Source organism: Rhopalosiphum padi, chromosome 1 (genome assembly GCF_020882245.1).
Source record: "Rhopalosiphum padi isolate XX-2018 chromosome 1, ASM2088224v1, whole genome shotgun sequence".
Lineage (NCBI taxonomy): Eukaryota > Metazoa > Arthropoda > Insecta > Hemiptera > Aphididae > Rhopalosiphum > Rhopalosiphum padi.
Genome location: NC_083597.1, coordinates 22,782,277 through 22,808,974, shown reverse-complemented (window position 1 = coordinate 22,808,974; position 26,698 = coordinate 22,782,277). Strand labels below are relative to the sequence as shown.

At 27.4% G+C, this 26,698-nt stretch overlaps 3 protein-coding genes and 1 long non-coding RNA gene across 4 annotated transcripts; 2 read left to right on the top strand and 2 right to left on the bottom strand.

Annotated features, from left to right (window-relative positions):
• Positions 1–564: 564 nt before the first annotated feature.
• Positions 565–5,440, top strand: LOC132917465 (uncharacterized). Its single transcript, XM_060978215.1, has 4 exons — positions 565–1,628; positions 3,997–4,065; positions 4,535–4,624; positions 5,304–5,440. Exons 1-4 carry the CDS (start codon positions 636–638, stop codon positions 5,370–5,372), a joined length of 1,221 nt encoding a protein of 406 aa, XP_060834198.1. The 5' UTR covers positions 565–635; the 3' UTR covers positions 5,373–5,440.
• Positions 5,441–9,391: 3,951 nt separating this feature from the next.
• Positions 9,392–14,495, top strand: LOC132932403 (uncharacterized). The gene is made up of 5 exons (XM_060998765.1): positions 9,392–10,387; positions 12,561–12,629; positions 12,709–12,798; positions 13,000–13,118; positions 14,315–14,495. Exons 1-4 carry the CDS (start codon positions 9,392–9,394, stop codon positions 13,057–13,059), a joined length of 1,215 nt encoding a protein of 404 aa, XP_060854748.1. The 3' UTR covers positions 13,060–13,118; positions 14,315–14,495.
• A 537-nt stretch (positions 14,496–15,032) lies between these two features.
• On the bottom strand, positions 15,033–20,245 carry LOC132932402 (ATP-binding cassette sub-family F member 2). The gene is made up of 13 exons (XM_060998763.1): positions 20,087–20,245; positions 19,609–19,751; positions 18,825–19,031; positions 18,564–18,752; positions 18,362–18,502; positions 18,135–18,261; positions 17,365–17,467; positions 17,194–17,289; positions 16,891–17,070; positions 16,205–16,345; positions 15,949–16,140; positions 15,685–15,888; positions 15,033–15,241 (listed from the first exon to the last, which is right to left on the bottom strand). Exons 2-13 carry the CDS (start codon positions 19,748–19,750, stop codon positions 15,110–15,112), a joined length of 1,854 nt encoding a protein of 617 aa, XP_060854746.1. The 5' UTR covers position 19,751; positions 20,087–20,245; the 3' UTR covers positions 15,033–15,109.
• A 2,629-nt stretch (positions 20,246–22,874) lies between these two features.
• Positions 22,875–24,354, bottom strand: LOC132917575 (uncharacterized). Its single transcript, XR_009660296.1, has 3 exons — positions 23,876–24,354; positions 23,674–23,795; positions 22,875–23,597 (listed from the first exon to the last, which is right to left on the bottom strand). It is a non-coding gene; the product is annotated as an uncharacterized LOC132917575 (long non-coding RNA).
• Positions 24,355–26,698: the final 2,344 nt, after the last annotated feature.

The following is a 26,698-nucleotide window of genomic DNA, read 5'->3' as shown; positions in this document are numbered from 1 at the left end:
AAATCAAATCTCTCTTAAGTTTTTTTTATAATTTTTCATTTTAATTATATACTCTGTTCAAAATGAGATCGTGACTCGGCGACCAACTTGTGCGCATGGGCGTGGCTTTACTACACACTACACAGAAGAAAGGTGTACTGATAGTTGACTCGGTGGGATTGACAAACAGGTGTTGTCTGACCCCCGCTCGACGAAAACTGGTCGCTGCCGAGTCACGATCTCATTTTGAACAGAGTACATACATTAAATAATTGTAATAATTGAATATACAGGTAGTAAAAAATAATAATAGTTATTCAGTTAAAAATCATATTACTCATATTTTAAAAATATCGATTTAAAAAATGCGATAGAAATAGTAAAAAAATATCCTTAAACAATTTGTGTTATTTACTTTTTTTGTTTTATTTAAAGAATATAAAAGTTGTAAATCCCTACGAATAATATTTTTGAATTCATTGTTTTTAAATGTATTTGTGTAATTTTTATAATAATGTTTTTAAAATATTTAATAATAATTACAAATGATAATCGTGTTATACAATAATACATAAAGTTTGTATGTTTGTGTAGGTGTTTAGGTATCTAGGTATATTGTATTATATTGAGGCGACAAAAGCTGTATGTGATCAATTATGTTTAATTTACAACATTTCGGTGTGATATCCTTCGACTCAAATAACGATGATAACATATATCAAACTGCATACTCTATAATGTTATTTACCACTGGCATAATACAAATTTTTATGTATCCTTTTGTAAGCCATAAGTTTGACGACTGGTCTGAGGTGTTTTCCATGTCTTTCACCGCAGTGACATGTAGTGCGGGAATCATAAATTCATTACTATCAAAATTGATCGTTCTATACAACATCAAGTACAAAAAATATCAAAAGTATAAGACGACATTAGAAGGATTTGAGATTTATATACCAATGAACACAGTCGCTTTGAAACACATCAAGTATTTTTCTTTTACCGTGATTTTCTTGTGCTTGATTACTATCTTACCTATGAATAGCTTAAAATTGTTTTACCTGTTCCATAACCACACCAATCCCATTTTAATGACTACATATTTTTTTTTCTATTACATTCACAACCTGAGCATGGCTTTAACGGAATTGCACTTTGCCATCCAGTGTTTTGTAGTGTACACGAAGTTTCGAGATATAAACGAGGAGTTAATTCAAATAAATGATGAACATAACTACTACAACTACAAAGTACGATATCCGTTTATTGCAAGCAGAGTGGAAACTTCAAAGAATAGAGAAGACATGTCACCGTCTAGTATGATTATATACGAAAAAGATTTTTACTGTCCAAAGGACAAAAGATATCCATTGGCGAACACTATCGAGCTTTTAAGAATTAAACATTGGTTATCTCGGGAAGCAATCAACGACCTAAAATGTTTGTTCGGCATTCAAATGTGCCTGTCGATCATTACTTTAGCAATTACATTATTATTCGACATATATGCTGATGTATTTTATTCATCCACAAGTATGTCATTTAATAAATCAGTATTTCGAACAAACATCTTATTCATTGGGTGGATACTACAATACTCCTTAAGATTATGTCTTATAATTATCACAACACACACTACAATACGGCAGGTTGGTAAAAAAAACTGTATCTATACCTCCCAATACAAAATTATTTAATACCTATAACCTATATAGACATATAGTACTTAAGTACCTTATAGTATTACTATTACATCAATATTATACGTGTAACAATGCTTTGTTTACGAGCCTAAATCAAGAATAATGGCGGACTATACAATTTTATAACTAGGCAGTACCCAGTAGTCGTGTTTATTCATACTATATATTATATATAGGTTATAAAGTGATAAGTAGGACTTCAATATAAATGCATTTTTTTAAGGTGCCCAACAATGATACTACACAACGATACTGAGTCTTAATATACTTTTAAATGTATCTAGATGTGTTCTAAATGTTTTAAGTGCACACTATATTCTATCGATGAATATTTTTTATTTTTGTGCGTTTTAAATTTCTAAGATTTTTGTTCATTTTGGAATTATTTTTAGAAAAATGAAAAATAAAGAAAAAATAAATTTAAATTCAATTGTACCTATTAAAAAAGGTACTTTTTAAATTTTTTTAATTTATGCACTTAGCATGTAGTCTCATTTTAAAACTTTTTTTCATTCATTGATCTAACTATAATATCGTTTTTCGTTCAATGCCATCTTTTTAAATATTTATTCAATGGAATGCAATGATTGGATTCATTTTTACTCGTTCTATGATACTATAATAATCAGATTCATTGAATATTTTGATTTCGTCTAATAATCGCTTAATTTATTTTTTTGTTCAACTAGCAATTTCATCATTTCATTTCTTCATCTGTGAATATTGGAAAATATTATTGATGAATATATCCATGATCCATCATTAAACTAAAAGTGACCTAACTTATTGATAAATTATCGGGAAAATGATTTTTGAGATATTTTTGTATGGAAATGAACGATTATTGAATATTCTATGAATTCAATAATTGTGTTTGAACAGAAAGACAACTTATTAATACTTATTGAACAAAAACCTATCTTAGAACTTTATAAATACGATTATTTTCTGATCATAGAATGATAAAATATTTATTGAATAATAATTTAATGAAATATTATTTTTTAAATACTGTCATTATTGAATAATCATTAAATGTATCTTGATGTTCTAAACATGATCACTAACGTTTTAAATATGCTTATGATGTGGCGGCGTTTATTTGATGTTCTCTCAAATTACGAAACAAATTAATGTTTATTTATAACTTATGTCTTATTTGTCTACAAACAGTTAAATATTTAACAATATAATATTATTTATTATTTCAATTTTTAAGTAAATATTAAATTTCGACGTTAAATTTTCAATTTTGTAATAAAAAAATTACTTTTTATACGAAAAATTAAAAAAAACTACATCAAATCTAGAAGAAAAAAAAAATTTAAAAAATTTAAAAAAAAAAATAAATTGTATTGCGCATTCTGAAATCCCCATTTCAATTCAAGATCATCCAATTGAAATATTTACTGGTAGATACATCTTAGCGTGAACTTATTGCATTATTAAATATATTGTTAAACATTATAATGTTTTCTTTAAAACATCATCACGAATATTATTTTATTTTTGGCTCTTCTTGATTGTTAAATAATTGTTCTTGGCTATAGTCTCTCCAATATTAAAAATAAATTTATTATTCAATTCATCGTGTAGTTATATTAAAAAAAAATAGTCAATGAAGGTGTTAATTTATATTTCACCACATGCTGTCATGTCACAACAAGGCCATAATTATAATGTTTATTTTGGAAAAATATACACTTATTGAATGAAAGTTACTTAAGATATGCCTAAATAAATAAGGTAAAAATCTTTAACGAACCCAATCGCATATAACTATAATAGTCACACGTATATTTACACTTAACAGTGTACACTATAGGTATAACCAGTGTTTCTCAACTAAGTCAACCAGTGTGTTGCCAGATAAGTCCAATTATGTCATGAACTAAAATGTACAAACATTTTGCACACGATTTTCAAAAATTAAATAGCATTTGATATCGCAAAGTATGAAATATTTTATTAATGTGTCGCCATTTTAAAAAAAGTTTAAAACACTGCACTATACGAGTACTGTCTACTACTGTACTTCTTTGATCTTTCAGTAAATAAATACTATTATATTATGATAAGCAGTCAACTGTATACAATTCTGTTATAAAAGATATTATATTATTTATATTATTGTTTATTCGTATAAATTGTATTTACTAAGTAAGTTAGTTCATCTATATTTTAATATAATACATAAATTACATATATTGAGCTAGGTATTTCAAATATAAATAAATTATCAATGTTTCTTAGAAGTTATAATAAGCACTACTTATTTATAGATTATTATTCAGTCAATCGTTGTTTATTGTAGGTGGTTAAAACCAAAAAGTTAATAACAAAAATGAACAATCGACACACAGATATTAATACGAAAGAAGAGGTAATTATGAAGCAATAAATTCCCATAAAAAATCCTCATTATTGCTTTATTAGTTTTTATTATTATACATTTGTCATTTATACAAGGTGATTCTGTGGTCAAACAACACACATTATTTCAAAATATATTAACATTTTTGAAAATATTTTACTCGTATAATTTACAGTTTCAATAAAACATTTTGCATGAAACAGAATATTTCTCTGAGTAATTTCGATTTTTATATGTATATTAAAATACTACGAAAAAGATTTTGCTTCAAAATATGAAATTCAAAATATATATTATCATTCAAAAAATAAAAAACTTAAAAGATTATAACGATAAAAAAATGTTGTTTTATTTCGACTGGAAACTATATAAGAAAAATATTTTGAAATAATAAGTGTACACTGTTCAACGATAAAAAAAATCACTCTGTATTAGTACATACACAATTTTTTCAATTTATGTATTTATTTATTTACAGCTACAATTATTTTATAATCAATTAACTGTCTGTTCATCCGAGTTCACCATTTGCGACATTTTGACTATAGAAAATAGTCTCCTAACTTCGGTAAGCAAATAACGAATAAAGGGATATATTCTAATTATTAAATGTAATTAAGATCTTGAACCTAATTTTTATGAAATAAAAATATCTCAATTTATATCAATATAGGTAAACTAAGTATGTTAGTATACTTATAAGGCTATAACTTATAAGGTTTAACTATAAATCTTATTACGTAATGTATTACAATAAAATTTATTATACTTATGCTGTATGCAGTGGCGGAACATATAGGGCCCAAGTGATGTTCCGTCAACTCGTTAAAAAGTTAGGTGGGGTTATGGTGGGTATTGATAAATGACCAATGATGAAGTAATTAACTAGTAAGTATTAATAGAAATATGATATTACAATAGGGTTATTAGCTAGAATAGTAAAAGTATTAAATATGCGTTCTACTAGGGCAATAATAAATTAATCTACTAGATTAAACGAGTGCATTAATATTGTGCAATTTTATTAAATAACATTTATTCTTAAAACGCTCTATTATTATGGGTAGGTTGCACCTACTATTATTTGAATATTTTAAAAAATACCATTTTTTTTATGCACTATGCCACAGAACATGTATATTGTTCAATATTAATTGTCCAATTTAAATTTAATATAATTCCTCATTGAACACTGAACGATTATATTACTTACTCCTATTTTAATCTAAATATTGTTTTGATAATAGATATGGTCTGCTGGTGCAACATATATACTTATACTAGTACAATTTCATTCGGACAGAACAAGGAAATAAAAAGAACATTATTTATCCACACAGTCCAAGAATTAAAACTGGTAGGGTATTTGTATGCAAAATAAAATTATATTTTATTATTATAACCTAAATGTATCATCTTCTATATGTTATCTTTATACTGTACTTTATATTTTATTGTATTTTAATATCGAGAAATGCAACAAATTGAAATAACAAAAACTAAATATATTATAAATTTATAAACATAAAAGATAAATTTTATGTTAAAATGTGTTTGTTAAAAAAATATGTAATATATATATATATATATTTATAAGATAATATGTTTAAAAATTACTATAGTATTGCAAACCCGTAGTGTACAGTATAGGTAAACGGTTACTTTTATCAAAAGTTATGTACAATTATAAGCGGTCATACATTTTTATTTATAAATAGCACTATATTTATCATTTTTCACTTGTTAAATTTGATTGATTAAGCTTTTGATTTTGAAGTGTCAATTTTTACAGCACTACAAATCTGAAATCTCAAAGTTGATATAATATTTATTTTTAATCATTTGAGTTATTATTGCTGTTATTGACAATCATTTATCGCTTGCGCACACTGCACAGTTCACAATAAATAATAGTCTTTGAATTTTTGAAAAACAAACAAAAATACAAGATTAATATTTGGTATGAATGTATGCTGTCTCCTAGGACCTAGTTTATGCGTAACTAAATGTGATGCAAGACTACTCTTGTAGTCTTGTGTACGATAGTCAATAAGGACGCTAGGTGCAGTCACAATAGTGCAATAGTAACAACTACAATCATTTTGATGCAATTCCACTTTTGCTGTAACTTTTTCAAAACAATTTGTATTCATTAATTATTCGTTTATTTCAACATCTTCTATATTTTTTTATTTATTATATATAGACAGTTATCACCAAGAATGTTCACCCCCTTTTTATAATTTAATAAATTATATATTCAAAAACAGATTTTTTAGATTGTTTAACACACTTCAAAATACATCTGTCACTAGTTGCTTAACACTTAAAATGCAATATTTAAAACAATATCTGCTGGTTTAAATGTTGATATATTCAGTGACGTAGCCCGGATTTTTTTCGGGGGGGGGGCTTAATTTTTGATGGCCATATTATGATAACAAATTAAGTTTGCACTCAAGCCCGGATTAAGGGGGGGGGCATGACGATGTACTTATTATTAGGTATATAATTTATACGAAAATTGAATATAATACATATTTACATATTATAATTTGTTACATGTCTACAGACTGTTGACTTTATTTGATTGTTTAATATTATTATATTTCTTTAAACATAGAAAACAAAATCATTTAAATTATAATGATCGGTCATCATTTTTGACATTTAAAATGCTTGATACCTACTTCATATTATACAAATTTGATGTACCGTCCTAGTTAGTAAAATTAACATGTATCAGACAGGTTAGATGAGTACCTAATTTTTTATAATGATTAAACATAATATTAAAGTGATTATAAAAATAGTCGTGCCACCATTTGTTTATTGAAATGTTTATTTAATTCAGTCATCATATTATTCTTAACTTGGTAATATTTTGATATTCAGTTAGACTATAGTAGAGTAAATTAAATTTTTTTAATCGGTTACGTAGAAAATATTCAATATTATACCTACTTTATATACAACCACTAGCTGCTACATAGTATATATATATATATAGGTAATATATAATATATTTTAAAATACTTATTAAATGTAAGTAAGTACTAAAGTAGCAGTGGCGTATCAAGGGGAGGGGCCACAGCGGCCATGGCCCCCTTCGTTGGCCGTATTTACTATTTTTTGTTTTAAAGATCTATATTTATTTATTTGTATACATAAACGCATACTACAATATATTTTATAAAATTTACGACAGTGTGTGCCCCCTGCCATAGTAAAAATTCTGGATACGCCACTGATAAGTAGTGGTAGTTATAGAGAAGTATAAAACCGTCTGACGATAATTTATTAGTAATTACTTTTAATTTGTAATGTTGTTGCCAATGGTGCACTGTTGGTGTGTCGGAGTATACATATAGTTAGCGGGGATGCAGCTTTATACATTAGTACATTACCCATCAACACATTACATAATAGAGCACGATTAAGACGACGTCACACCCGCATAATATGTTGTCTCCGCCTTACAATTACAAGTACGTAACATATAGCAAATTTACGCTCAGCGGATCACGTTTAGCTCCGTTAGTTTAATAATTAGAGTGAATCGATCTATTATGAAACTCGATGGTAAGAACTAAGAACATTATCTGTGTTCGTATATTGGTTTTTTACGATAGTTTACATTTTTAGCAAGTTATGCGTATAAAATATAGCGTGAATTAAAAATGCTCATAACTCACTTAAAAACTGAATAATCGTAAAAACCAACATTCAAAGACAGATAATATTCTTACCATCAAGTTACATATTAAGTCAATTCACTCTAATTTTTAAATTAATGGAGTTAAACGTGATCTGCTGAGCGTAAATTTGCTATGTTGTGCACTTGTAAGACAGAGACAACACACGCGGGTTTTACGCCCTCTTAATATTGTTTAATGTCACAAATGTTGAAATTTTATACTTATAATAAATAATAATAGGTATAATCGTGTATTCGTGAAGGTATATGTTCTGTGTGACAATTTTTGTGTTTATTTTTTTGACAATTTATACTTATATTAAATATTTTCAAAACTATACGTTATAAATTATTATACTATAGTCAATATAATAATATTTCCAGCGTGTGAACTATGATAGTGTATTAGTGTGTGTGTGTGTGTTTGTGTGAAGGAATAAGGAGAATGAAAATGTAACTAAACTTAAAAGTGATCAGAGGATACTTGTTTTCACATTACGCAAGTAATATATAGCAAGATAAGATAGTTGTCAAATATCGATTCACTCTAAAAAAGTATCTGACATATTACCTATGTAATATACACAGTGAGAAAAATAATGACAACTAAAAATATTGATTTGGTATGTACAGGGTCCTGCAAAAAAACCTCCAATATTTCAAGAAGCAGTTGCAAATAAACAAATAAAGAAATAAAAAAAATTCTTTTATTTTTTATACTAATAAATATTATGCCATATTTAATTATTTATTTTAAACATTATATCGGTTAAGTGGTGTCCTCCATAGTTAACACATTCACGGAGCCTTTCCCGATAGTTTTCCATAACTCTTCGTGTCATTTCTGGTGTAAATGGAGGCTAATGTCTGGTGATTTGCTCCTTAAGTTTTTGTAGGGATACGGGGCGATTATTGTACACTGTGCCTTTAAGTATCCCCAAAGAACATTATCACAGGGTGATCACATTAAAAAATTTAAATTTAGAAATTTTTTTTTAAAATCACGTTTTATTTTCGTTATTTTTTGTTAGTTTTTATTTCGTTTTTTTTGTTGTATTTTTTTTTTGTTGTTTGTCATCACATCTACTAAAAATGGCACATTGGCACGTATACCACTATTCATCGATACCCTCTCTATTGCTATACTACCACCAAAACTCATAAAGCGCTATTTCTAAATAAGGGAGGTTTTTTTGCCGGACCTTGTATAAACTGCAATAAATTATATATTACCATTTACCAACAATAAAATTATATCTTAAATTCTATATATTTTCGTCTGAAGGGAAGGAAGTATTAAAACCCCTAAATACCTATAACTATTAATAAATAAAATAAATAAGCATCCTAAGTCTAAAGTAAAAGTTTAAAAATCTTAAGTCTATGTGTAAAAAATAATATTAACTATAATTATTTTTGGAAAATATTGTTTTTTTAACCACCTAAAATTGTGTAAGAGAATTTTTTAAAAAAACGTTAGTGTTTTTTTTTAAAATAATGATGAGTGCCTTATATTACGTTAAATTGTTCGTCTCATGTCTATTTGTTAAATTATATTGTATTTATGTATAATATATAATATTTACTGTATTATATTATTTAGGTACATGCATAATAGTATACGCGTGGACTGTAATAATGTTTTGTTTGAAATATTTTGGGGTGATATTCATTGACTCGAATAATGATAACGACATGTGCCAAAACATTTACTCCGTTATTTTATTTACCACTTTCATAATAATTGCGATCATGACACCTTACGTTACACTTGAGTTTGATGATTGGTCGACCGCATTGTCTACGTCTATGTCACAGTTAATATGTATTACAGTGAACATTTCTTCATTTATATCAAGAATAATTGTTCTGTACAACGTCAAGTACAAAAAATATCAAAAGTATAAGACGACATTAGAAGGATTTGAGATTTATATACCAATGAACACAGTCGCTTTGAAACACATCAAGTATTTTTCTTTTACCGTGATTTTCTTGTGCTTGATTACTATCTTACCTATAAATAGCTTAAAATTGTTTTACCTGTTCCATAACCACACCAATCTCATTTTAATGACTACATATTTTTTTTTATATTACGTCCATAACCTGAGCATGGCTTTTACGGAATTGCACTTTGCCATCCAGTGTTTTGTGGTGTACACGAAGTATCGAGATATAAACGAGGAGTTAATTCAAATAAACGATGAACATAACTTTTACAACTTTAATGTACGATATCCGTTCATTGCTAGCCAAATGGCAACTCCAGGAAAAAGTGATGATCCGACGCAACCTCGTGTAATCATATACGAAAAAGATTTTTACTGTTCAAAGGACAAAATAAGTCCTTTGGCGAACACTATCGAAGTTTTGAGGATAAAACACTGGTTAATTCGAGAAGCAGTCAATGACCTCAAATATTTGTTTGACTTTCAAATTAGTCTATCGATGATTTGTATAATCACTTCAACACTATTAGACATATATACGCATGGATTTTATTCGAATCCATATTACAGTTTATTTAACAAGCCAGTATTTCGATCCAGTATTCTATTTTGTGGGTGGATGCTTCAATATTCTTTCAGGTTTTGCATCATCGTTATCACAGCACACACTGCAACTAAACAGGTAGGTCGTAGGTATATTGTATTATTTGTATTTGTTTGTATGAATGAATTATATATTATTATTTATTTAGGCTTAATTGTCGTAATATAAAAGTCCATTCGACTAAACAGTGTTTTGGAAGATTAAAAACCGTGTGTTGGCAATTTGACATTCGAGTTATTATCGAAACGCGATCATTTCAGGGTATTGTGTATAGGTTCCCATATACGTTTTTAATAATTTACATCCCACACAGTGCCGTATCTAGGGAGGGCTTTTGGGTTTAACTGTTTAAGCCCCCCTCCTTGAGATCTCTTTTATTTTAAATTATTTTCTATTTCCCTATGGAGGAGTTAAGTATGAATGTTTAAGCCCTCCCCCCCCCCCCGAAAAAATCCTGGGTACGGCACTGATCCCACATATTATTAAACACAAATATTACTATGAGTTAATGGTTAATTATAATTTATCATGAAACAGTCTCTTGTTTTAAAGTGGAAAAATACAATTATATTTTTAATACGTCTTATATTATCAAATTACCTTAAATGTCTAAGATTACCCTTTTTTTTTAATAAAATATGATACAAATGAGTAAATATCGAGAAAAAAGATCTTCAGTATTTTAATCCTTATGAGTTATGAGTCTAAAAAGTACCTATTACTTATATTCATAATTTATATAGACACCTAACATAATTATATAATAATTATATCTTGTATGTAATACTACAGCTCAAACCTTGCGACACTCGATATGTTTAAATAGAGCCAATAGCCACCACTTTGAATTTTATTTTTCAGTTAGTTACTAATATTGATATACCTACTCGTAATTCGTATTCGTATATTATATAATTGTATATTGTATAATATTATTATACACTTTACCAGTAATACCTAAATATTGCCATGCTCTTTGAATTTATTATTGTTAATTACATTTATTTTATCAATGTGTATAGATACGTAATAAACAAAAAATATTAAATACTAATTTCTTTTCTAAAATGGCAATTTCCCTATTTGATAACACAGAATTATTTTTTTCCCTACATTTTAGTGGTTTATACCTAAACCAACAAGTAGTAACAATCTAAATTTATTCGATTTTTCCACGAGAATTTGTGAAATTTATTTTGTAACATATTTTTTAAATTCCTAATAAATTAGTTACATATCATGAAATAATTTTTTTCTAACTTTTTACGATATTCTTGGATTTTGAGTGGTGATGAATTTATTGGTATTAATGTATATTTTTTCATATGGGACTGTCTCTGTCATCAACATTTCCAGTTATAAAAATAATTTGATTTTCAACATTGCAGATTTTATCATTAGTCGTTTAGAAAATTATAAGAGGGATCCAGGGATGGAAGAATAGAGAAAAATTTGGCTTTTTACTTAAAATCAATTTTTGAAAAATCGTTGTTATAGTTATAATTATAAAATAAATGATCTATAAAGACTTGACTTTTTCATTAAACATTGAGAGGCCTCGTTACTGCTGTTAATTTTAGCTCAAACAGTTTTGACAAAATCAAAGTTAGTTTAAAATGTCCGATTTTGATTCAGAAAAACAATTTGAACTCTGCAGAATAATGTCTATAGATCGTACCGAATACTTTGTAAAAATTAATTCTTATATTATAATGTAGTCAGTAGTGAATAAAAACTTTAAATTTGAAAATATGAATTTTCCCAAATCATATTTAAAATTAAAAACGAAGTGTTTTGTATGATCTACAGACATTTTTCTGCTGAATTTAAAGATTTTTTCAGAATCAAGATCAGACGTTAACTAGCTTTAATTTTGTCAAACCAATAAGTAAGTTGTAAAATTCGTATATTGAATTTTTATTGTTATCGAGTTATTAACATGTTCATGCGCGTACGAGAGTGGCATTCGTCTGCGTGCCCCAGCCGATACCTGCATTAAATTTCACTCATAGTAATAACTAATAAGTAATAATTATTAACTAATTAGAAATAATAATTTATTTCACAATTATTATAACTATTTATAACACATATCCCAGGCGGCTAACTTGAGATTATAAATTGCCTAATATTTTGCCCCATAAATAACCGTAGCGAGGCCCCTTAATGTTAATATTTATTGGAAATTCTTAATTTTTCGAAGTATTTTAATGCTATTTATAAAATTTTAAAAGTTTATTTTTGATTATAGGCGGTTAAAATAAAAAAGTATATAACAGAAATGAACAATCGATATTTAGATTTAAGTACAAAAGAAGAGGTAAGACGTTAAAGTACTTAATCATTATGAAGTTATACAATAATATTTCCTTTTTTTGTATTTTGTATTTGATTTACAGCTACACTTATTCTATAATCAATTATCCATTTGTTCACCGCAGTTCACAGTCTTTAAAATTTTCACTATAAACAATGGTATAATAACTTCGGTAAGCAAATAATGACAAATATACGTACCAATACGAATATTAATATTACAAAATAGGTACCTATAATAGTATATTATTAATATTATAAGATGTTGATGACAAATTATTTCCATAAAAATCAAATCAGTGTATGAATTTAGCCAGACTACTGGAGTAAGTGTGAATCAGTTAAATATATTTTTTTGTTGGATTTAATAATAGGCAATGGCTGCTGGTTCAACATACATCCTAATATTGGTACAAATTCATTCAGACAAATAAATTTATTAGGAGTAAATTTTTAGATGAAAACTATTTGTTCAAAATTAAATAAAATACAGGTAGGTACGTAAAATATTGATTAATATTTATAATAATAAATACATCGTATACTGTAGATTCATTGTTTTTGTTTTAATAAACATTTTAGCTTATAATAATTAATAACTACGAAAAATATAATCGGATGAATATCGTTGCTTAATAATGTAAAATAATGATTAATGAATAGATACTATAAATTTGGATAATAGGATGTACTGTCGAATTAGTGTCGATAGTAGTACATAATACTATTACTATAGATAGGTACTTTATATTTAGTTTTTAGTCTATAATATACTCTCATAGGCGTACATAGACATTAATTTCCGGTAGAGCCCTGGAAGAACTAGTGCCTCAATACTTGGACAGTGCTCTTAATTTTTTTTTATAACACATTAATATACATTCTAATTGTAAATTTAAAATTGTATAATATTTATATACCTATATAAAATATAAATAGAATTAAGTTGTATGTGTACACAACATTAATGTGCTAGACATGGTACTTGTATATTTTTGAAGTTAAAAATAAAATTACATATTATCTTAATTCATACCTAATGCATATTATATGTAACTATACATATAAACTTAGTAATATATATAAAAGTGTAATAATGTAGTAATTTTAATAAAAGAAGGATTTATAGTATAGACTCTTTAGTACCTACTTCTATAGTTTTATAGTCATACTACTTATTTATTATTTTGTGCATTATGCCACCATGTTTTAGTCAGATGAATACATCAATAAAAATTATGTAGTGGTACACAAATATTTTTAATTTTTTTTTCACTATTACCACAAATACAATTTTCATGGTCTCCACCATTGTATTGATAGAGTTAAATATAATATATAAAAATTTTAAATTTTACTATGCCCCTAAAAAGATTTTAGTTGAGCCGGGGTTTTTTTGGCTCACCATGTGTGCACGCCTATGTTAAGACTCTATATTATTGCCTATTGGTAGTACTGTAACTCATTAAGTTTTACTTTAGACCTCCAGGTAGTGACAGACACACATCATTATAAAATCAATTTATTATTATAATAAATAAATAGAATATTATATATTATTATATTTTTTTTTTCCTCATTCATGAGCATGCCCGTAATGTTGAAATGCTACACCATTTCTCTATAAGGATCCAATGATATAATTTTTAATTAGAAAACAATGTTAACGCTTTTATATGTTTACTTTAGATTCAACAAACAAATTTTTTCCATTTATTGAACTGAAGACATGTAATTCACTATTAGAGCTGACATGAAAATCAAGACCTACGACCAACGACAGTAACAGTACACAACTCAATGTTAAAATAAAATCTATTTTTGCTTATTAATTTAACTATAAAATAAATAGTACTAAATTAATCAAGTTATAAATAACAATAAATTATGTAAAACAATAGACAGAAGGTATTTTAATTTAATGTGTTCTTAATTATTGCCATATTGTATTTAAAACCATTTCTTAAAATAATGAATAAAAATCAACCTTATTGTAAGAAAGTACAATAATGAAAAAATTATGAACTTTGTAAAAAGAGTATACTAAATGTCATGATATGTTAATTGATAATTAAAATTTAATTTGAGTTATCTTAGCAATGGAACGTATCATATATTTTTTAATTAAAGATGATTTCTCAAGAATATCTTAGTACATATTTTCAAAAATTTGTTAAGTCCGATGTCACCCATAGAAAATTATTTTTGCTGTTTTCCAGATTGATAAAAAAAAAAAAAATAATGTTCATATTAAAATAATTATTTATAATATTATTATCAAAAAATACCAAACATAGCAAGTTACCATCATTATAAAAATTATAATAATTGCTATTTTCAATGGTGACCAATATTACAAAATTAATTTGTTCGCAAAACACTTAAATAAAGACAACAATACAGAATATAAATTGAATTGTATTTATTGTTTTTGTTTATTATGTTCCAATGATGTGAAAGCAGAAAAAAAATTATGTCAACATTTCAACGCTTGTTAGAAGTACTGTCAGTATTGTTCTTCAAGATCTTCTTTTTCAAATGTTCTTTGTAATCTAGGATAGTTGACTGCCATTTAGTGGCTTTACCATTTTCACAAATCCAGATTTCTTCTGCCACCTGTTAATTAAAATGTAATCGTAATTATTGAAAGTTAAAAATCAATTGCTTACAATGGCAATAAGAAATTTTTATCTCATGTATAAAATATAAAGAATTTGTTTCAAATTATTTTAATATTACCAGTTTTAAGAAAAACAACACCAGTTCATCTGTACTGGTGACTTGTATAAAGTTGGATAAGAACCTAACCTAACCGAATTAGGTTACTTTACTCGTAACTAAAATTATTATGAAATTACTTTAGTTTTTAATTAAAAAAGTGTTAATACTATCACTCAGTGGTGCCGAGTTCAGTTTAAAAAGTAAAATTACATATTACAAATTAATGCTGTGAATTAACACTGTTATTTTCTTTAAGCTATTGCCTAACCCTAGTAGACATGTCACATAAGAGAACCAAATAGAATAAAATATATAAATAAATATAAATTAAATTATACCTGAGAAATAAGTCTGAAGTCGTGGCTGACTAAAACCATTCCACCATCAAAATGATTTATAGCATCAGCTAAAGAATCAATTGTTTCCATGTCTAAATGATTAGTAGGTTCGTCCAAAAGTAATAAATGAGGAGTTTGCCAAGCTAAATAAGCAAACACAACTCTACATCGTTGACCATCACTTAGTTGACGAATTGGGCATACCTATTAAAAAATGTACTTTTAAATTATTTCTTATGAGATTACTAAAGAGAGATAACTAACTTGTTGTCTTCCAGTTAAACCATAACGTCCAATAATTTTTCGCATTTCTTCTCGTTCTTTTACTTCAGGGAATGAGTTCATCATATATTCTAGAGGAGATAAATCCAAATCAAGGAGTTCATGAAGATGCTGATGATACCTAGCTATTCTTAAGTGAGAATTTTTACGAATCATTCCTTCAGTAGGAAAAAGCTAAAAATTATTTAATTAATTAATATTGTATAGAATATAATTGAATCTAAATTTTTCAACTTACTTCACCATAAAGTAACTTCAGAAGAGTACTTTTGCCAGCTCCATTAGGGCCCACCAAAGCAAGTCTGGTATCTAAGTCAATACCAAATTCCAGATTTTTATAAATATAAGGTGAATCATCATTATACCGGAAACTCACATTCTAATAAAGAAAATAGTAATTATTAAACAAATTATTACATTAGAAAAAATAATAGAATATTTGGAGAATAAAAATAAACTAACTCAATATCTATCTTTTAATAAGAATTTTTTTTTTAAATAAATAATTATTGCATTATAGACAAAAAACTTGACACATCCACTGCATTATCAATTAACATTGATTGCATATATTGAACGATACCAATTGGTTTTTTGTTAGCGTTTTCTAAAGTATTATTTCATATGTATTATGTATATACAAATCATACATTGGTATTTTAATTTTCAATTTTTAAGATTTTTTTTTAAATTTCTTCAGCATCATAAAAAGTATACTAATATGAAATGCAACTAACGTGTAAGCTTCTCTATAAAAACTTCCCTCATATCCATTTCATCATACTTATAAATCTATTTTTCTTATTTCCATACAATCTAAATCATTATTTTAAATGTAGCTTATAATGAACCAATTATAAATAAATAATAACAAGTGTGTGTTAAAACAATTATAAGTTGAATTGTTAATATTTTATTATTTACCTGAACCATAATAACTGGTGGTGGTATAGTTCCACATGAAGGAAAATAAAATGTAACTAATTTGTCATTGGTTACTTTATCAGTTAAACCTTGTGCAACCATCTTTGCTAAGGTTTTTTCTTTACTCTGAGCTTGTCTTGCGAGTTTAGCACTTCCATGACCAAAACGTGCAATATAATTCTAAAAAAAGCGTAGTCTTATAATTTATACTAGAAAAGTTATATTAACCATAAGTTAATTATTTTTGTTATTTAAACAACAAATGTGAATTACTAAAATCATATATTCTATATTTAAATTTACCTTCATATGAGCAATCTGATCTTGTTCCCAATTGTATTGTTTCATCTGATTTTCTAATTGTTCTTCTCTAGTGCGAACAAATGCATCATAATTACCCTACAATTTTATAATTAATAATTATAAATTATAATATGTTCTACATTTGGATTTTTACAAATATTTCATACATACTCCATAAGATTTAAGCCTCTTTTTATCCAAGTGAATAGTATTAGTACATATACCATTCAAAAAATCTTGAGAGTGTGATATTATAACCAAAATCCTCTTGTACCTGTAAAATCATACATCAGATATTATCAATTAGGGACCAAAACAACAGATATTATAAAAACATTTAAAAATGCAATACAATACATTAAAAATATGTATAAGCTTATTAGCTTAATGCTGTATTCACAATCAATCACTAAGCATTTGTTAATGATCCTTAAACATTATTTAATGGCACACAACGGGTCTACTAAATTTTAGTAAGCCATTAAATTTCCACATATTTTATGCAACTCCAACATATGTCTAATACTTATTAAACTCTAACAATTAGAATAAACTGATTCAGTCAATTTCACTTATAATGATGCCCGATGATGATTTTCAACAATGCATTTGTTTGGTTTCCTATCTCAAATGCATTAATTTTGATTGTATATAACAATTTCAGTTACAACAATGTCATTTTGAAACAAAATTGGGTCTTACAAGTTAAAATTCCTTATAATGAATTAAAGAATAATTTCATGATCATGATAGTTACAACATCAAAGATTAATTAAATTGTAACGGATAATTTCTAATTTATTGCTATTTTTGTAATTGATATTAAATTGTACATAAATATTAAAAAAAAATTAATTATGTACCACCAAAACCTTTCAGATATTCTTAAAATTAAAAATCTAATGCCGGGTTGCCTTAAAAATTGACAATTTAAAACTTACGATTTCAATTCTTCTTCAAGCCAGACACATGCATCTAAATCCAAATGGTTGGTAGGCTCATCAAGTAACAACAAATGTGGTTTGACATATAAAGCTCGAGCTAAAGCGATTCTCATTCTCCAACCCCCTATAATACATGAAAATAATAATAATAACAATAAAGAAAATCAATAAATACAAATGAATCTATTAATAATTAAAAATATAAATTTTAAAAATCTTGTTACCTGAAAAATCTTTTGTTTTTTGATTTTGCATTGCTTTACTAAAACCAAGACCATGTAAAATATTAGCAGCTCGAGCTTCAGCTGTATCAGCGCTAATGTCATCCAATCTTTCATAAACATCCATTAATTGTTCTTGTGATTCTATGAATAAATTGTTTAAAAATATAAGAGTCTTTAACAAGAAATAATAAAAATTACTAACCATCATCAGGACATGCTATTAATTCATCAACAAGTTTTTCGAGTCTAATTCTTTCTTGATCCACTTCCATGACACATTTGAGTGCAGATTTTTCAGATGCTGGCATTTCTCTAGTCAAATGAAAGATGTCAATTTGTTCAGGAATTGGTACTTCTCGATTTCCTAATACTGATAATAGAGTCGACTTTCCTAATAAAATAAGAAAATATGAACTAGGTATAATAAATTAATTCTTATATGTAACAAGAAAATCACACTTACCACTTCCATTTAAACCTATTAAACCATAACGACGTCCACAATTCAATTCCAGCATAGTGTCTTGTAATAGTTCACAACCATGGAAGCTTATTGATAGATTATCAATCTTAATATCCCTAGATCTAGGATGAGATGCCAAGCTACCAGTACAAGCACGAGCTTCAGCATTTAATTTTGCATCAGCTTCTAACTTTTTACAGAGCAATTCTAAAAGTAAAAATTAAATTTGATTAATAATTATCAAGATTAAATTTTATATTAAATGTTTATCTTATTATGATAGTTATGATTAATATTTTCTATTATCAATTATTACAATACAAATTAGTTTTAAAAGTTCATTATTAATCTTAAATATTGTCACAAGTCTAAAGGTCAGATTCAATGATTAAAATACAAGTATTATACCAGATACATATATCTGAGTTCTACTATGTGCTATATTTAAGTATAAGTCCAAACATACTAAAACAAAAACTAAGTTTAAATATTTTAGGTAACAATTTAAAATTAAAAACAGTAGAGATTATAATATTATTGGACTTAAAATATGTTGTACTGACAAATACAATATACATACAATTGTATACCTATACCTAGTCTTATTTAACTATAATTATTTGTAACATTTAGATTGAAATAATAGATACTATCACTTAATCAGTGCTTTACCTTAATGTACAAGCAATATTGTAGTGTAACAACCCAGCAATATTTGAATATAAACTGGATCATAATAAGAAACAATTTTATCCATTAATTATAATATGTCAATAAGTGTTACCTTCTTCACTAATAGGAACATTTTCTTCGCCATTTGATACTCCATTACTGTCAGTTTTAGAACCAGCTGGTTTAATATTTTGTCGTGCTTTCGCTGCATCTTTCTTTTTTTGTAGTTGTCTCTTTTTCGCGTCAGATGGCATCCTAAGCAAAAAAATTAAAAGTGTATATCAATAATCATTTGTTTATAATAATTTAAATGGATAAAATATGAAAAAATGTCAATAAGTTTATGTGTAGTACAAGAAAATAAGCAAAAATTACTAGAAAAACACAGATACTGTATGTTGTTACATGCAATAAGTTATTACTTGAAATGAAAGTCATAACTATTTTAACTAGTTTAAATTAAAATTTATAATAAAAAGTAATTTATTAAATTAGCAAACATAAGTATTTAATGTGGCATGACAAATAGTGTGTAAAAAGTAGAGCAATGACCCAAGACTCATTTGATACACGTTGACAGAAACTCATACCTGAATACAGTTGACACAACACAAAAATGTATTTAAAAATGTATTTTCATTAGCTACAAACAACAATTAGTAAGTAAGAACCGAAGAATAGCAAACGTATCAAACTTTATAAAGTAAGACACGAGCTTTTCTAATTTTTAAAACAAAGATATGAAGTTGAGTACAATATTTAGTAAACGATAAGAAACTAACCTTAAAAAGATATTTTTTAAGAAAACAAAAACAATATTTAAATAATATTTAAATAGTCATGTTCATGAAAATCTATTGATTGCTAGGTATTAGGTTTAAGTTTTATTCAATTTTAATTTTAATTTTTAATTAAAATATTAATAACTAGTAAAAAACCACTATATTTTTTTCTTCCAGGAGTTTATAATTAAAAATGTAGAACCATAGAACATGTACAATATTATCACATTCTGGGAGAACTATAGTATAGAATTTGAATTTACGGATATAAACCACAGCCACGGCTTTAGATAGTCTTTATCTAAAGTCGTACCACAGACCTACTATACCAATACCTTATAATATAGTTATATCTATCATTGTTTTAATGGAAGGAGAATTAAATTATTTCAAATGACAAATACCCTCGTAGATACCTTGAAAACCAAAAACCAAATTGTTTTATTTCACCATTTTCACCTCGTAGTTCCAAGTCATCTCGATTGTACGTATAAAGTATACTTTGTGTTATTTCGTGATATCAATCTTAGTTTAAATTAAACCAAATTCCATACATTTATTATATTAACGCTGAGGTACACTCGATATTCAACGCCGACCCGCTAGTGGCTAATACTTAATAGTTAATACACAGTAGTGACTTTTTCCAGTTTATTTTTATTCATAATATAATTAATACAACTAAGCATAATATATTATCTTCTATAGCCACGCAACTAAGTAGATTATAACCATAACCTTGAAAGGCCTTCGCAATCTAATAGAACGCTGTTAAGTGTTAATGTCCGTGGTGAGTAGTAGGCTGCTGCACGTGGCGTTTCTCACCTACATGGGTAGAAAGCAACCAAGTACGTGATCTGCTGAAACTTTGTGTCAGGCTCAGAAGATTGCGTTTCTTAGAGTGACAAGCCTGTCACACCATCACGGCTGAGGTAGCCTTATTCCTCGCTCGGGAGATCTCTTCGCGCTGGAACGAAAAAGAGTTAGGAACAATCTTGTTGACCTAGATAGGACCGAATAGAAGGCAAAGGTCCGTAAAGCAAAGCGCAACATCCTGTCTAACAGATGGACAACAATGCGACCTGGACACGTTGGATTCTTCCGGACCTGAGGAGATGAGTGAGAAGACTTTCTATTCAGGCATGTGCATGTACTGCCAAGTACCAACACTCGTGGCCCGTGGGACATTGCTGAACACGCAATTTTTGATTGTACATATTGGGATCCACTTCGGACGGCAGTGAAGATGTTCGTCGGCCATCGAGACATCACCACGAGGGATCATCCACCAGAATTTACTGTGCGCCCCTCCGGCCTTCCATCCCCCCCAGATGTCCCGACTTCGGACTTATGAGAATGACCGACTACAGGCTGCCCCCAACGTATCATTCAGTTCTTCTACGGCATGGTGGAGAACATATTACACTGTAAAGTAGTGTATAGTGCCAAGAACAGGACGAGAGGATAGTTGCTGTCATTGCTGAAGCAAATCCAATTTACGGGTAGCCAATGCAACCGACTAACCCCTCCCCGGATGAACAGGACCAGTACAGAACGAGACCATATGTCGGCGGGTGCGTGCGACATCAGGCTGGGAATAGACTGACTTTATATTATTATTATTTTTTTAATGTGATGTGCAGCACTACCTGCAATCGCCTCATGTGTCATTTGTATTATGTATGTTATATATATTATATTTTTGCAGAAATTGTATTAATTAATAAACGATGTCAGCAGAGGAGGAATATTGTTCACACTAATCACACTGAGCCTCCTCTACTGTCAGTTAAACAGGGAAAAAAAATCAATTGTAACTTAAATATAATTTAAAATAGTAGTAGGTAACTTATAGTTATATTCCTATTGGCTATTTTAGACGTAGACCTTAACCTAACTTAATCTTAAATTATAAGGTATATATGATTTTAGAACATAAATTTCAAATTTTAACTGTTCTAGTCGGTTACGTATCACCTAGATCCCGCGACAAGTAGATCCACGTACGTCAACTGGATCCCATTGGACATTTAGGACCTCAAAGAAAATTAAGATTGCATATTAACTATAATCTCTCACGAGTCTCACGTCATTTAGGTACCCAGAAATCGGCGGTAATTTAAAAAACTTGTCTAAAAAAAATACTTAAATAACAATTTAAATTTTAAAAATATGAAATAGTATGAAGTATAACTGTATAAGTAAGTTGCATGGCGTTAGTAAAATCTCTAATTCCATTAATTATGATATTAGATTCGATGTTTTAAATAAGTAGTAACGTTTCATTATATTCTAATATACACGATATATGAATTATCGATTATGTTAATGTAGAACTTATATATAAATTTTAAAAGAACTTGCTCAAATACCTATTTATTATAATAGGTAAGTACATTAAAACCTAACAGGGTGACTATACTTATTTACAAGCATTGTATGGCCACTTATTCCTTTAATGTTAAATTTATATTGGACTTATTTATAAGTTTATAATATTTCTCGTTTCTTGATATAAATAATTATTTAATTAGTATTTAATAAAAAAAATGTATGCAAGGTAACTATAATATAAGAATAAAAGTGTTAGGTAATTTTCCACACCACCTTTATTATTAAACGACGTACAATAACATTGTCCGTATTGTTTAATAACTTTATGAGGTATTACACGAGGCGCGTTTTTTTATTGTGGTGTCCCCAGTAGGCCTAATCCACATCGTAAGCGAGAACGCATTATATGCAGGGGCGTATTTAGGTAGGGGTTTTGGGTCCAGTTGTCCAGAACGGCGAATTTCGTACTTTATGAGTACTGGCGCAGTGACGTCAATAATTAATAATTTTCACAACAAATGTGTGCCATTGCCATAGAGGTATAAAATACTATACAGTATTTATATAACATGGTATTCTATGGTATTAACAGTTTCACCATTGCGCGGCGTGGAAGTTTTTAATTTTTTTTAATGGGGAGAGAGGCTGCAAAATATGTGTTGCCCTTATCATAAAATTCCTAAATACGCCACTGATCATATGAATGCATTCAAATAATAAAAAAAAAAAATATACAATAACTTAAACTATGTGGATATTAATAATACTATATAATATAAAACGGGTAATGTGTATAATATATGTGTGTTGCCGGCCGGCGTAGTCAATGTGTTGGATGAGTGGATGAGAGATGAGCGCTAATGCGTAAAGGGGGGACAACTAAATTAAGGTGAGCTTCTTTTTGATGCTGCCAATCTTCCTCCGGGTTGAAACGAAGCCGAGTGCCAACACATTTCCCATCAGCTTTGTGACAAATTCTTCTTCACTAATAAATATTATATAATTATATATATAGTATACTGTACCTACTACGATTCTAAAAGTTATAATATAATACGAACAAATCCTTTGGACAGTTGATTATCAGTTGAATTTCTTTTTGCTGCTGCTAGACGTCCTCCGTGTTGAAATACAGCCGAGTGCTGACACATTTTCCATCAGCTTTGTGACAAATTCTTCTTCACTAATAAATATTATATATTTATATATAGTATACTGTACCTACTACGATTCTAAAAATTATAATATAATACAAACAAATACTTTGGACAGTTGACATTAAGATGAGCTTCTTATTGATGCTGCCAATCTTCCTCCTGGTTGAAACGAAGCCGAGTGCTGACACATTTTCCTTCAGCTCAATGACAAATTCTCCGTCGGTGGGTAGTCCATCATGATCCAGCCAAATGTTCGGTTCCTATAAAACTTCAAGTAATGTGCTGATTAAATGTAATTTAAATTTATAGTAAAATTTTAATGTTTAAGAAATCTATGTTGGTGTTCTTTTATTTTTGAATTTAAATTAATTTGAAATTTTATATTCATAATTTATCAGTTAAAAATGTAAACATGAAATAAAAAGATTATAGTATATTGTAGTTTAACTTTCTGTTCGGTGGCCACCTTTTTAATTCCTCACTCTATTTTATAAGAAAGTTAAACAGCACAATAACTATAAAAAAATATAAATTTAAACATACACAAAGACGAACTAGCTTTGTAATAAGAAAAAAAAATTGAAAAAATTCGTAATTTATCAACGTATTATTAAAATAAAAAGAACACCTACAACCGTAGTACAGTATATTATTTGAAAAAAAACCATAAAAATTAAATATAATTTAAGTAAATATTCATAATATACTGTACTACTGTTCAAAAAATTATATTATTAAACAAACACAGCCTTGCGACATTTATTTTTGTTATTCAGATGTGCTTCTTAATGATACTGCCAATCGTCCTCCGGGTTGACATTATACAATGATATAGCGTAATTATTTCAGTTTTTTTGTTTTTCCGATATTATGGCAAAATCTGAAATTTTTTGTTTTATTTTACTATTTACTACCCAAATTAGACCAATTATTATAATATTTATTTTTGGTGTAAAGTTTGACTAGCTACATTTTTTCCGAAAACATTCCATTTATCATAATTATTATTATAATATTGTATAAATAATAAATATAATTTATACCGTATTATATTCTTGTTATATACTTTTGAGTTAATAGGTACAACCCTTTCGTAAAATAATTTGAATAAATAATATCTTAAGATTAATCTACGTATGTCAAAAATGTCATTGTGTACTTATAGTATAACATGTACAAAAAACTTTTATGTCCCTACAAATAATATTTTAAATAATAACAAAATATATAATATCGTAAATATACATAATTTTAAAATATTTTGAAAAAATACTATCTGTAAGAAATACTCTCATAAGAATTTAATTAAAGTTTTAATTATCTAAGATAATTCGTTTTTGAACTATAACAAAATATAAAAATTATTTGAGAAAAAATATTTATTTTTAGGGTGGGTGTATAATAAACATTTAATAAGTTATAGCCTATAGGTATAATACTGAACTTCAAATAGTCATAAAAAATAATGTGACTTTCCAGTAAACATATTATTTTTGTTTAAGGTTAAAAAAAACTAATGAGAATTCCAATATAATAGTTTTAAATTGTAGATATAAAAAGAAAATGTTTACATGAATATCTAACGAAAAAATTAATTTTAACATTTTATAGATTTAGCCGAATACAATCAAAATTTTAATTTTAAACGTTTATAAAATATACCGTAACTATACATTTTTTATTACAGTAAATTAGTGAACGATTGATGATGAAGCCTGTATTAAATTTTAAATCATATTTGCATATCTATAATTTTTTTCGGCTTAATAAAAAAAAAAAATTGAATTGTTATAAATAATGAAAATGCTTTTAAAATTATACAATTTACCTATAGAGAAATCATAATGTAGATAATTAGTAAATTTTTCAAAATTCTATAATTAGCATTTCTTAATTAAAATTAAATTAATAAATTAATTTTGTCGATATTATGCAAGTACCTATATAGCGTTATAATACATTTGTTTTATGGTGTTTTCGATATTATGACAAGATACGAAATTTTTTATTTTATTTTACTATTAACCACTCTGCAAAGTACTAAATAGATCATATTTGCTACAATAATTTATGATAGAAAAGAAACTACACAATTGTCAAATAAATATACATTCATTGCTATGTCCAGGATCCAAGGTATAATTGACGACTTAATTTTATTCTTGGCTATCTTATACATTGGACCAGTGGTCAACCTTTTTGGACTCTCGGGCCACATTCAAAAATTAAAAACTGTTTGCGGGCAAGAAAAGAATAAAAATTTAATATACTTAAATTATTTACTATGCAAAAAAATATTGTTTAGAACTTTAAATTGAAAAAAATATTTGTTGTTTTAGAATTTAAAGCGGGCCGTAGACAATAGCTCACTGCAGGTTGCCGGCCATTGCATTGAACGATTGGAAATAAAATATAAGTTTGTCATCCAAGAATAGCAGCTTGTACACGTCAATAAATATTTATTTTAAGTATAAAAGATAAATTTAATATTCCATAATTATGGGAAACTTACGTAAGTATTCTTCGACGCTGTTCGGCGAAATCGAGCTGTACCACATTTACGCGTTCACCATCACCGCCGAAGAAACAGCTAGATCTTATTTCTTCATTCGTCTTCTTTGCGCTTCAGAATAAAATTATTAAAATACTCTATAAAAATGAGAGCACTTGTCATACACTAAAGGCTGTTGTTTAAAGACTGTTCAATAAAACTATTAGAATTATTAACAGTCTTAAACGAATGACGACGATTGTCGATTGCCACGGATGGTAAATATTGTAATAATGTGATAGATCATATGTTTTTTTTTTATAAAACTCTATGTGATATTATAGTATTTATTTTTATATCTCAGCTGTCTTGCATATGAAACTTTTGGTATTTAATTAATTTCATACGTAAAACCATAATAATTGTATATCCTGATTT

Excerpts from the sequence above, each read along its gene's own strand:
- LOC132917465 (XM_060978215.1), top strand. The coding sequence starts at position 636 with ATGTTTAATTTACAACATTTCGGTGTGATATCCTTCGACTCAAATAAC. Across the intron at positions 4,066-4,534 it reads ATATTAATACGAAAGAAGAG|CTACAATTATTTTATAATCA; the intron begins GTAATTATGAAG and ends ATTTATTTACAG. Across the intron at positions 4,625-5,303 it reads AAAATAGTCTCCTAACTTCG|ATATGGTCTGCTGGTGCAAC; the intron begins GTAAGCAAATAA and ends TTTTGATAATAG.
- LOC132932403 (XM_060998765.1), top strand. The coding sequence starts at position 9,392 with ATGTTTTGTTTGAAATATTTTGGGGTGATATTCATTGACTCGAATAAT. Across the intron at positions 10,388-12,560 it reads CACACACTGCAACTAAACAG|GCGGTTAAAATAAAAAAGTA; the intron begins GTAGGTCGTAGG and ends TTTTGATTATAG. Across the intron at positions 12,799-12,999 it reads ACAATGGTATAATAACTTCG|GCAATGGCTGCTGGTTCAAC; the intron begins GTAAGCAAATAA and ends ATTTAATAATAG.
- LOC132932402 (XM_060998763.1), bottom strand. The coding sequence starts at position 19,750 with ATGCCATCTGACGCGAAAAAGAGACAACTACAAAAAAAGAAAGATGCA. Across the intron at positions 18,503-18,563 it reads AATAGCATGTCCTGATGATG|AATCACAAGAACAATTAATG; the intron begins GTTAGTAATTTT and ends ATTTATTCATAG. Across the intron at positions 16,141-16,204 it reads TGAAGTTACTTTATGGTGAA|CTTTTTCCTACTGAAGGAAT; the intron begins GTAAGTTGAAAA and ends AATAATTTTTAG.